This window comes from Patella vulgata, chromosome 5 (assembly GCF_932274485.2).
Source record: "Patella vulgata chromosome 5, xgPatVulg1.2, whole genome shotgun sequence".
Taxonomy (NCBI): domain Eukaryota; kingdom Metazoa; phylum Mollusca; class Gastropoda; family Patellidae; genus Patella; species Patella vulgata.
In genome coordinates this window covers 61,834,494-61,848,409 of record NC_065883.2, presented here as the reverse complement: position 1 = coordinate 61,848,409, position 13,916 = coordinate 61,834,494, and the positions used below count along the sequence as shown (strand labels likewise).

General features: G+C 31.7%; 1 protein-coding gene across 2 annotated transcripts in view; it reads right to left on the bottom strand.

Moving 5' to 3' along the window:
- LOC126821419 (homeobox protein Hox-B5) overlaps positions 1-13,916 on the bottom strand; it is a 38,913-nt gene that overhangs the window by 11,897 nt on the left and 13,100 nt on the right. Inside the window, exon 2 of one of the 2 annotated variants that reach the window (XM_050549839.2) lies at positions 6,297-6,938. In XM_050549839.2, coding sequence (XP_050405796.1) covers positions 6,297-6,816 — 520 coding nt within the window. In that variant the 5' untranslated portion in view covers positions 6,817-6,938. The remainder of the gene's footprint in view (positions 1-6,296; positions 6,939-13,916) is intronic. The other variant, XM_056101374.1, reaches the window with a different exon arrangement.

The window sequence follows — 13,916 nt, the reverse complement described above, 5'->3', positions numbered from 1 at the left end:
TTGTAGCTAGGTTATGAATTGAGTTTTTTGAAGTGTGATCGCTGTTTGACAGATCAACTTGAGCCCATTGTCAAAGTTTGGAGATTTATAACGCAAACTTCTGTATTTCTTTTATCTTAAACGACACGGCACCCTTGCAGATTTTTATCAAAATTCATTCATCGAGAAGGAAAACTATGTGATTTTTACAGTCAATACGTCGTAAATTTCACTTGGTATATTGTTTAAGAAAAGGTCCCTTTCCCTTTTCTGTCTGAACGAATCAAATGCCTCAACCAACATCCTGTCAGTTTCTTCGCTCAGTCTGTTTTGTAATTGAAAACAAAAAGGCACGATGATGTGTGTATGGGAAACTACCAACACAAATAACAACGTAAACTTTGCTTGATAATCGCGTATTTATTTATATGAAGAAATGGCATGATGGTTTATAACAATATGCCAACTCTATCTCTCACACATATAAGATGATTCATAAATTACCTCAAAGATTGTTAATATATATATATACTGAGAATTACTTTTTCAAGTGGAGGTTTGGTCGAGATTTGATGAACCAATTCCTGATGATTCTCAGCGTATAGGAGGAGATGTTTTTTTCATATTTATAAGTGTCCTAGCTGTCCATTATTCTGTAATTAAGAAATCTATGTCTGATAGAATGGTTTTAGGAGGACTTTCATTTCTCAGTAAAATATTTGAAGATGCGCATTGAATTCTGCACAGTTGGCCTACATTTAGAGGAATTACGGGCCTGGGTTATGCTTCAAGATATAATTTAAATTTCATGAGTACATTGTACCCTACTAAGTTCATTCGTGCACTTATTAATACTATGGAGACCGGTAGGAGACATTTTATCTAAGGATAGTATCATTTTTAACCTGGATATTTAATATTTAACAACATGCATGTATCTATTCATTGGTTTGTAATTATTCTATTTTTAGAACATAATATATTTGAGGTCAGACTGGTAATTGGTATGTTAAAGTTATGATTATTAAAAGGGTGACATAATTGTTAAGTGGGAGTGTGTTCGCTCAACTTTGGTTTGTTATCAAGATTTTTACTTCTATTATTATTGTCAATAAAACACAAAGTAACAATCGCAATATATTCATAAAATCGTTGACCTATTGTAATCACACTCAATTATCTACGATATTATCATTGTATTGTCAGATTACACTATTATTCACAACACTCTTTTATCGATTTCATACAATCGATTAATTCTTTTTCCTTTCTTTTATTTCCATTGCGTTATTTATTAGCATTTATCGCATTCTAAAAACAAGAAGAAAATATTCCAGACTTTTGAGGTTTTTTGTATTGCATCAAGAATGTTAAAAAATTCATATTTTATCGCGATTGCTTTCTCCATTGAAATTTATCATATTTATAATTAAAATTAATAACGAAAGGAGCACTTCTGGTTTAATTGCAACTAGACAATTTTAGAAAATGACGTCATAAACGACGCATTTTCTACTAAGGAGGAGGGGGGGGGGATTTTAATGCCTCTTGGGGGTATCTTCGATACATTTACATATTAAACCAAAATTAGATACCAATAATAATCATGAAACTTTATATATTAAACCAAAATTAGATACCAATAATAATCATGAAACTTTAAAGACGTATAACTTTGTTTGTATGACGTTGTGGATATTGTTTGGTCTACAGGGAATTAAGAAGGTGCTTAAAATGATAAATGACCTTAATAAAGTATTTGGATATCTGTTAACACTTTTTCCTACTGCCAATTCTTTAAATATACTCTCCTAAACATTTAAACACAACTACCTCTCATAAAAAGTATACCCCACTGTTACGTAGTGCTAGAATTTACATAACACTTAACATATATTTTCTTAACGATAAGATAAATATGTATACATAAACATGGAAAGCAACATGGGGGGCCTTTAACATCAAAAATATGCAGTGGCAAAATATAAATAAATTCAAGATATACATAAATATACAAAATAGCTTACATTTCATCTATAAGCATCTGTATGTCTTAAACTACGCTGCTTTAACCAATGCGATCTTAAAGAGACGGTGTTATGTTTTGGGTAGGAATATATAAATAAATATATAGGAATACCTCGAAATGGACAACAACAGAAAAAATATTTCAAAAAATGATATAAATTATTTCATAAATCGAAATAAGAAACCTATAATTAGCATTTATTGGAACAAACTTAGTCACCTTTTATTTCAAACAGTTTAATTTTCTATACACTTTTTCCTCCTTTCCCGTTCACAAAAGCATATAATATGGTCAATCGAAGAGTTGTTGAGACAAGTCTCGGGAAATCATTGATAAAATAAAAGTAATCAAGTCGCTTGAGCAAATCACTACCAAGAGAACTATATAAATAACATAAAAGTTAATTTCTATTGAAAATATCACCGCTTAACAAGATCTTCTATTTACGATACTTCACCGATCGTAAAATACGAGCTGAAGGCGTTTTATGAGACGCTGTGACTTAACGGCTCGTTTTCTGCGACAAATGGCCGTTATAAAAGGGAATTTATGAAGTGTTTTATGAAGAATGAGTGATTGTTAACTGTTGATCAAAGTCTGGCTAATAAAGAACGAATATTATTTTTTTTTATTTGTATGATACTTGTATTTATCTATTTCATGTAAATTCAATTAGTATTAGCCGATTTATTTTCTTTTAGAGTGGCTATATACTATTAAATGATTTGGGGTATTTTTCTTTTTGAAAATCAGATATCGATCTGAATTGGCTTTTTATTAGGTTTTAAATCATGATGAACAACAATTGAATAGCTCCAATTTGTTCATAAATATTAAATGTGACATCAATAATAAATGTTATTGTAGACCCCCACTTTAAGACCGATTCAGAATCTTTTTGATGTCTAAAATACTTATTTAAATTCACTTATACAATATACAAACCATTGATCATAGCCTACAATACATACAGACGTTATTATTTATATATTTGCTTTGTATACACGGTAGTTTATAACAATATCATTAGCCTATATATCTTGACATATTTCATACAAGTTGAGCGACATAGACCCCTTTTTGCTGTCGTGTAATAAATGAGTGGCTTTCATACTTGGTGAATGTAATACATATGTTTTCCTTGTCAGATTTATCCCTGCCAAACTGTCTTATGTCGTATAGTTAACTACAGAGTCGTGTATGTTATAAGTGAGTTTTCTTGTAAATTTAAGCAAAATCTGAATACTTAACCCTTGCTTTTTGAAAAAAAGAAACGGTAGAATACGTCAGTGAAACAAACTACAGTCCATATTACAATGCGAGTTTTAGAAAACACCCTACTTGCATTTTCAATAAATAAATAGGATCAGTGGGTTTTTACCTGTTTACATGTAAAATGAGAATTGGTATGGCAATTAACCACCGATTTAGTTTATTTAATCGTCGATTTAAATTGGACAGGGTGTGCTTACTTTTTCTTGAACATACGATACCACTTCTCGTGCATTTTGGAAAGAGTTTACATAGCCATTAACGTTCGTATTTTGTACTGATATAATATTATGTCCATGTGCCACTTTAAATTTAATTGATGCCAGTGAATGTGTAAATTACTGATATGTTTTGTACTTATTAATATAACTATTTAAAGACAATAAAATATTGTGGGCGTGTAGATCCAAGTAAAACAAAAAGTGGAAAATTGTTATCTGACCTTTCCGCTTGAAAATGTTGCAATTCTACATCGTTACACTTTCTATGTATCTTAATTACTAACGCTACACTTGAACCATTGGAAAGAAACATACAACTCTTAACACTATTACCTAAGCATTTTTTTTATTGTCCTTAAAATACTTTTTGTATTATCAACTTTGAGGAAAGGCATGGCATGGCATTGTTTAATTCCATTGTTTAAATTTAAGGCTTAAGTCCTTTTATATTGAATAATAACGTATAGGTACTTTGAGATTTCGCAAATCATGAACTTATTTTATTTATTGATTAATTTGATTCAGCTGCTCTGCAGTTGTGTACATAAGCCGTTTTATATTCTATTTGTCTGCTGAAATCGATAAAATAAACACACTGTCTTTAATAATTTTTTTTATTGTTTACCTATTTAATCAAAGATTTAACATTATGCACGATAAATTATTTAGGATACCTATATTCTTAATATCTATGGTATTTAATTAGCTATTTAATTTATTTATTAAAACATTATTTTTATATACTCAATAATGAAAAAAAAAACAACAAAAAGAAAACAACTCCACAGATAACAATATCCCAAATGCCCTAATATTTTAAAATATTGTATTAAGTTTTATTGCTAATGAATAAATTTTACCTGATAATTCATAGATTAAAATGTCAAGGATTTTTCAAAGGATAAGTAACTTGTTCATAAAGGGATAATTCACGGATTAAAAGGATAAGTTACTGATGTTATATAGCTGATATTATATAGCTGACGGGGGAAATAATATAATAGATCTGACAGGATCAATTAAGTATTAACTGTTCGAACTACATATTATATCATGTAATTTCGATGTGATTGAACTTTGCAACGTTGATAATATCTAAGTCACCAACCTATTAGTGTGAATATTGAATATTGTAAATTATGAATGGATCAAAAATAGAATATACTATTATTCTAATACACATAATTAACGTATATCAAACAAATCTATTTATGTTTATCAATTTGAACATTGTAAAGCTGCTTATATACAAATGTAATACTGAACTCGTGAATGAATCGAAAGTAGGCCAGACTTAACATATATCAATTAAAAAAAAAAATGACATAATTACACAATAATGAATAGCATATTGTTACACAAAAATATCGTATAGAATATGATTTAAAAAGAAAGACAATCTGTATTTTTCAAAGCGTGTTTGCTTGGGGATATAACATATATATATGTAACCATATTGATAAGCGACACAATCCAGAAATCATTAACAATTAAAAACCGCGTTTTCGCATCTTACATAAACAGCTTCCATGTTGAAAAGATACGATCTGGCATGATATTTAAATATATTTTTATATTCTCTTTTAATTCACGTTAGACGTATGACTCACTGCAGGCCAGATTGATTTTTTTTAAAAATATATTTTTATTATTTTGCACCATGTAAACAATTTTGTTACATGTACTTGTTTGATTTTGATGATGGACAAGTGAGAGGGTTTATCATGAAATTTTGTTAATCTGTTCCTTTATTATTTCAAAAGACAATTTTAAATACATGAATACATGATATAACCCAATTCTGATCCTTTATAATTTCAAAAGACAATATTAAATAAGAATACATGATATAACCCATAGACCATTTCATATGTCATTCTATCGGTTTCTAAAAAGTTTCATTGGAAAATCAATATATATATTTTTTTAAATTTTGTCCTGTTAATCAATTTATGCATGTATATTTCGTGTATTCATTTACAAATTATATATCTTTGCATACAGTGTTCTTTATTTAACATAACTAACGATACTGTTTATATACAAAAATATTAATAAATTTACCAGGAAAATAGCTTTCAAAGGTTCCTTGGAATAAAAGAAAAACCCAACGCCCTTCATTTTCTTTCACAAATCACCCCATTTTTTCTTGTCAACTAACGTGTTGAAAAGCGTTAAAATAATTGCCTACTTGCAATGCAACATTATACTTTTTATCTATCAGTTTTACAACATGCATAAGACTGATTACTCATTAGTTGCATTCCCTCGAAACGCGAATTAACTTTTTTAACGCTGTTAATGGCCAGTATCAAGTCAATTGCAACATGCAAATACGCTTCTGGCAATAAAAACAATAATCAACAAAAAATAAAAACACATATATCCTCATTCGCCAGAATACCCCCCAATTACTCTAATAATGATCACCAAGTTTCATCATAAACTAAAGAAAACATAGTACGTGACGCCCGCGGTGAGCTTTCTGAAATCAATATATCGGTGGAATTGAAATGAATTGAATCGAGGTCATGATCTCTAATGCAAATAGTTCCCACTGGTCTAATACATTACGTGTGCGTGTAAATAGATATAGCAGATAATAAGTGGAATTATAGGTCGTAATTTGGCTATACATAATTTATGCAGAATCAAGGGATGTCTCCTGGATGATAATACGTAATAATATCATAACGCGTGATTTCAGATAGATTCTCGCTGTTTGACTCAGTCGCCACCACACGCATTCGCATTCAACATGTAAATAAATACACTAGAAAAATAAGTTCGCTTACCTGAGCTATACTGCATTCTTCTCATCCACGGATATATGTGTGGTGGATTCGAGTCGCCAGCCCTTGGACTCGGACACTGTGCTTCCTGTATGTTTCTGTGATCCACAGGGGTCGGGGTGTGACTTGGGGGACTATTCGAATGTGCTGAGTTGGGCCTATTTTCATCTATAGAATCATTGTAATGTCCGCTACTGAAATAACTGTTGTTATTATTAGATGTGGTATTTGATCTCATCTCAACTTGGTTCCTTTCCCCGACACTCTGTAACGAGGGGGGTGAGGAACATGGACTGCTGTTAGGTAGATGTGTAAGCCTAGGTGTGCCGTAATAATCTCCATTCTGCTCGCTTAACCTGTCTCCCCGGGCCGAATACGGGTACCGACCACTGGCATAGCCCGCGTACACACCACCGCCTGTTCCATAATTTCCATTTCGCTCGTATCCCCCTTCCGAACAATTCTCCAATGTCGGGGTCTGTCCATAACATGTAGAGAGCGAATTGACAAAATATGAGCTCATCAGGCCGTTTTGTGTGGGTAATAAGCGGCCGTAAAGCTGTCGCGAGGCCTCACTATACTAGCAAGCCGATGAATTATGACTACAATGATTGCTTGAACAATTTCACAGCCAGCACTTCACTTCTGAAACGAACCAATGAAATAGTCACGTGGTTTTATAGCCCAATGAATCGCCGCCCCTACAATGTGTAGGGGAAAGAGGTCGCAGTATTTGGATTTCACTGTTTAGAATGTGATCTTAGTTCTATTAACGAAATCTAAGAGAATATTACACAAAAACTAAGAGAGAGGATAAAATGTAATTAATAGCTTAATTCACAAAGTGTCATTATAATTTTTAATATTATTTTTTTAGATGAAACGCTAAATCTGGGATTTAAAAAGGTAATTAATAAAATGTAAATCATTGTGAGATTTAAGTGCTTTGTTATTGTTAAATTGTGTCTGAAAGTGCGACAAATCACGTTATTGTTAATTTTCATTAAATCTATATGTTCTGTTTCAAACATGAATCACCGCCTTCGACTAACACACTTCTATATAATTCTATTTATTGACACTTTTTCTAGATTGTTTAAGGCGAACCTTTGTACTGATAAAATCCCTCCGTGAATGTTCTGATTATTTATTCATTATGTTTTAAGAATATTGATAGTTACACTCTTATTTGATTTATATAACGAGACAACATTGGAGTCTGTATTTTGATTTGTTATTTTGATACAATCTGGTCCATGATATTTGCGATTATACCAGAGAGTGACAGAATTATTAACAGCTATACGCTATACATGATAATAATTGAATATTAAATGTATATATTTACAAAGAAAATAAATATGATATATAATATAAATTTATTTAGATTTCAATAATCTATTACATATATAAATTAGGTCTTAAAACCTACTTACCTTAAAATGAATAAAATATCGCTAAATGAAATATTTTACGAATTATGCGTATTCTGATAATTAATAACGAAACTAATTATCGTATCTCGAAAACTGTTTATATTTCTCCACAAAAACCCAAATAATTTATTTTTAGTGTTGTTTAAAATCCGTAGTTTGTTGAAATTATTCGAGCAAGCACACTTTTCAAAACCTTCAGAAATTAGAAATTTAAATGAAATGCTTATTACACAAATAATCGAAAAGCCCTGCAAATACATTTATGGAAATTGCACAGTTGATATTCATTTATTCTAGATCATCTAAATCAACTCTTAGTACGTAAAATAGGTAATGTGTCAATTTTCGTTTAATAATTTAATATTGGTATAACTTTTTTTCGCTATATTTAGCATAAATTATCTTACTAATGATGTTTACTAAGCACAAAATTAAATATAAAATGTGCACATGATTTATTCACATTTAATACAATTCGATGAATTTATCTTTAAATTAAAATTTATTGATAAAAAATAAATATATAAAAAATTATCAAAATAATTAAACTAATAAGAACAATTATTAAATTGGGTATGATGAATTTGTTATTTAAAAAAAAAAAAAAATAACACTGATAAACATTGGAGTTCATCGCAAGTGCCCATGGAGCAAATAATGTATCAATACATTAATAAAGCTGTTTAACCTACTCGGTTTGTTTACATTAAGATATTATTTGACATACTTACAAGCATTATAGCTGCCATATAATTTTATAGCTCCTATCCCCCGTGTGTTCATTAAAACAAACCAAATTTGTTTTCCGTGTAACTTGTTACGGATTAAAGCTCCTATTGATGTTCTACTTGCCACTTAAAATTAATTTTTACGGAAGATTTGACATCCATCAAATGTCATAGGAGGCGGAAGAAATTTATGGCCGTATCGACGACCTAATGTCCAGCCCGAGACAGAACTGTATTGTATAGACCGTGTCGTTATATATTCACTACAACTTTCCTCAATGACTTCTTTGTATTGGATATGTACTTCATTGATTTTTGATAGCTAAAGTTTATTAAAAGTCTAGGCAAGTAAAGACGATAATTGAAGTAAAATATTTTATTAAAGGGATATTACGAGGATGGTTATGTTTCAAAAATGAATTCTATTCTACCAAAGAACAATTTTAAACCAACAATACACATATGAATTATATTCATTGTTGTTACGTATACTTCAAAGAAGTCATGAAATATAAGTTTATTGTCTAGTGTACTGTTTGAAAACATTTCCTCGCGTAACTTTTAGTTTATTTCGAAATCTTAATTTTATTCATTAACATTGAAGGAGAAAATGTGTTGTTCCCCTTTTAGAAGCTATCGTGTCGACCAGGATAACAAATTGTTATTTCTACTCCGGTCAATTCATGTATAAATAAATTTGTTTGAATAATTAAAGTACTAATTCAAATTGATGAACAAATTACATTAAAATAAAGAAATGCGATTTTAATTATTTTCTACGCGCAATTTATTCACACAGCTTTATCTAATTTAGCATATCGTCTAATTTATTTAATTAATATTCGTGTGGAAAGGAATATGGCGAAAAAAATATTCGTTATGCTGTTCTAGCTTGATATTTAAAAGTGGCTGAGAACATTGTGCGTTATTGTTATTTGAATATTTTAACACTATCCTGAAGATAATATAACAAATTACACTAGAAAGATTACATGACCGAGGCCATAGTTTGCATTAAAATTAGTACAGGCGATCACACATTATATATACATGTTGTCCTTAATAGACATAAACAAGTATAATTCTTATCTAGAAGATGTCCATGCATGGAACCAGGAATGGGATTCTACAGAATGAACTTTGAGGATATTAAATACGTTTTATTGGTGACTATTTTATCTTTTGGCTTCTATTCTGAGTATGCGGATATAACTTTCATAGCCTCAAAGTTTCTTTATTTACAATAGACTCAAAAATATGTTTCCACAGAATGAACATCAAAGAATGATGCAGAACGTAACATTAATAAAGTCGTAGATAATTGTTCTTTATTCGTAAGTATTTACATCTTGCACTATTGGTTTAAACAGTATTTATTTAACATATAATGACATATTAACAATACATAATAAACTATATGGATTCGGAAACAAGCTATGAGGCTTATATTAATCCGTCTCCATTGATGGTTAGCCTATGTGGCCTACGTTCTTAATTCCCAGAGGCAACATACTTTCGATGTTTCCGTATTTTTAACTGATCAGTTGGAATGAAGAATACGGAATCAGAATTATGTAAATGAAATGAAATGGGGTTTAACGTCCTGCTTTTCTGCACCGACCGGGATGATGAAGACGAGGTCAGTATTACGTAAAGCATATTTAGTACCATTCGAAATGGATTAGTTGTTCAAGAAACGGATATCTCGTGACGTTAATAAAAGTTCTGGAAATTTTCTTTATTACGTAGCACGTGCAGCCTAACCACAGTAAAGGAAATTACCATCCTTATCGGGTCAAGTCACGAAGTAATAACCCCTTTAATTTTAGTAATACTAAATAAATGACCTGATGATTTCTGTGACCTACTAAGACAAAACAACAATTCTTCAAAATTATTCTGTCTTTAAATTTAATAATGCCTGTAGAAAATGACACAATTAGAGCAAAAAACGATTCCCATGGTTTCTCCTGCTGATATCTTGGCACTAAAAAACCATAAAACACTGAAGTCATTATCAGTCATTAGCAACTCGTGTGATATCCCTTTTTATGACTTTTTCATTCATTGCCTGAAAGTCACCGATTTACATAACCAATACAACCCTTAATAAGATTAGATATCATCTTTTGTTGTAGGTCAAAAAGCAATGGATCATGATGGTCTGAGATCCAGTAGTTACAGGCGAACTACCATCGGAAAAAAGTACTTTATTGCTTTATTTTATGAATAATTATTACTTGCGCAATATCTTAGCATATAATTTAGTTGTGTGATAATTACAAAGCTAGCTTCGTAGTCACGATTATCACAATTTCACTAACCGTAACAGTGTAATAGTGCAAATTTCTATTTATATAAAAACGGAAACACGTTGCTCGTTTTAGCTGAAATTTACTCAAACAGGAATAAATTGACCCCAATTTTCAATAACACTTGCGTCGTTTTAAAGAACTGAAACTAAAAAAATCCAGAACCAATAATGAAAGCACCTTTTTATTTTTAAAAACTTTTTTCCATATAAAACGTATTCGGAGCACGAATGTTTTTTTTTTCTGCTGTTGATACATGACACGATTTTCCAATTACGATGTATTGCTGCTACAAAGAGGTTCTTGAACTCAAGAACTTTCGAAAACAAAATGGGATTTGAATTCTTAAGTCAAACAACCTGTCCATTTATCCGATGATTATGGTCGTGCGAGAGACAGGGTAATCGGGAATCTTTTAGAATATCACATACCACATGCGGTTTGCTTTTTGTATTGAAAAGGTGAATGCAAAATATACTGGTCTTGGTGATTTTCTTTTTGCAAGTTAAATAGAAATTAGGGAAATGCATAGCAGTTTTCTTAGAACACAGAAAATGGATGATGAAGTAACTGTGAATAAATAGAAAGAAGACATCATTAATGTCCAATGACAGATTTTGATAAAACGAAAAATAAAGCTCACTTTAAGGTAACCTTTAAAGGGCAATTTAGGATTCCAGGGGCTTTCCAGCAAATAACAATGTTGCATCCTTAAGGCAGTGGAGCTTGCGCTTCTTTGCATATTACCCCAGGTTGTTAGAGTAAACCCCCGTTCAAACTAAAGTTAAATAAATATGTTATTCCAGAAGTCGTTTTCATCACATCTTTTGAAACACTTTGTTCTAGAAGGTTGAAGATGGTACGTGCCATGCTCTAGAGAAGACTTCTGACATGAGTTATTGGAAAACACCGATATGCTCTTGTCAGAACTCTGTGCTTATTTCACCAAAACATTTCCACTTGGAGTTTTGCCACCTGTTCGTACCGTCAATTCAGTACCACCAATGGTGATTTGCCAGTTAATGTGGACTGTACGCGTGTACATCTTGCTCAAGTCGCATCTTTCCAGATGGCAAGACTAAACATAAACATCTAGCGCAAGTCACAACAAATACTTATTATACTATATAGGTAAATTACACACCTGGAACGTCGATTTTGAATCATATTAACCTTTATTTATGAACCCTATCTTAAGATTGTTTAATTGAAAGTTTGACGAGATGGAGATGATTTTGGGTTGATGAGATCTTTGTTACGTTTTTATACTCAAAGCAATCATTGAAACACGAGCAAGGACATTAATCTTGTAATGACACGAAATGAAGAATCTGGGAAGGTTTACATCTGATACGTGATAGATTATTTTTGCTTAAAATGAATGCAAGTTTACCTGCAAAATAAAACATACCGCAACTAGCCAATGAAGATCCCAGTCGTTTATTATCTACACCTAAAGCGTATTATTATATCCATCGCTTCGATCTAACGATTGTATGGAACTACACCACGATTATTTTCTCCGTCAATGTTGAACCAGGTTGGGGCATGACCGGTTTCTACTAAGTCAGACACGCAAACTTAATTAACACTAGGCCACGTATCTCCAAAGGCATGACTTCACCTAAATCTACGCACGGGGACGGGGTGACGAATTTATGTTTTGGGCCTCCTAACCCCTTAGCATCTCAAATACAAAACTGGATCTTATGGCAAGTTTTCCTTGGGATACATTGGTCTGCGATGTCTTTATATATGTAAGCGGATGTTACCCCCCCCCACCCCCGAACAAAAGAACTTAATTAAATCAAAAATAAATTGCTGACCGAGGTCCTTGTAAAGTAGTATAGTACTGAACATAATCTACCCTGCACTTAATGCACACCAATTTGTGGAGCAGTTCTGAGTCAAACAAAACTATGTATTTAAATAACAGAAATATCTCCACTGAACATAAACAAAATTATCCTTTATAAATGACAACGGACGTTAAGTGGGGATAATTCTGTATCGTTATCCAAAAGAAATGTCAGAAAAGAAATATCCCTAGATAACGAAATTTAAATATATAAAATGATTAGTGAAAATAGCTCTCCTTGTCTTATGGCAGATAGAGAGAAACCACACAAGTTTATTTATAGTATCGCCATTAATTTAACTACTGCAAAAAAATAACCCGACACGGTCTTATCTCTTTGACATGCATTCTGTTGGCAGTCTTGGCAACTTGGCACACGTGGTTGTGGGGCGATATGAGAAAAAAAATTGAGAAAAACACCCCCAAACGACTTGTCACGGGGAATAACTTGTCAATTAACGGTAATAAAGATAACTTGGCATATGCCACTGTAACCAATTCCATGTCGAAAAATTCCACGGACGTCATTTTTAGTGATGAACATCTAAGATAGAGTCATGAAGTAACTATACTGAATACATGCCAAATGTCTTTATACCAATTCACAATCTTCATACATCAAATCAAGAAACACAAAGAAGTCTATTCAAAATTACTATAAAAAATAGTGCCTTTTGAGAACAATTTCAGAAATTTAAGTAGAACAGAATTCGAGCCAGAAATCGACCATAGAAGTAACATTTGTTGATTTCAAAACGAACATCAATATTCCAAACGTATAAGTTTCAAAGAAATGTTACCCACTGTTTTTTCTTCAATTTATCAAAACAACGAGGCTTGAATCTAGAATCCTCTTCAGTTGCATGTATATGCCATATAATTGGAATGTTCGCCGAGAATGAAACAGCGTTAAAATCAAAAGAGAAAATAAGAAATTTTACAGACATGGCATGTTACTAACCGCTAATATGCAAATGTATTTTTAAAACAACTAATGTAAGAAAGCAAATATCAGAGACTTTTCTGAAATTGTAGAATGGTTGCACAACAGGAATTAGCCTGTCGTAGCTATTGGGTAACAGCGATGGAACATATGTAAATGTCTTCCTGAAACAGCCTGATGGGGTTTTTTTCTCGAGAGGCATGACAGATGATGTGAGAAAACTAAATGGACTCTATCTAATACAGTAAATGACACGGGTAACAGCAACAACTAAAGAAGCCATTACCCGTTCTATAGAACACTCGGACCGACTACTTAAAATCGCCATATTGTGGTCTCATGGAAG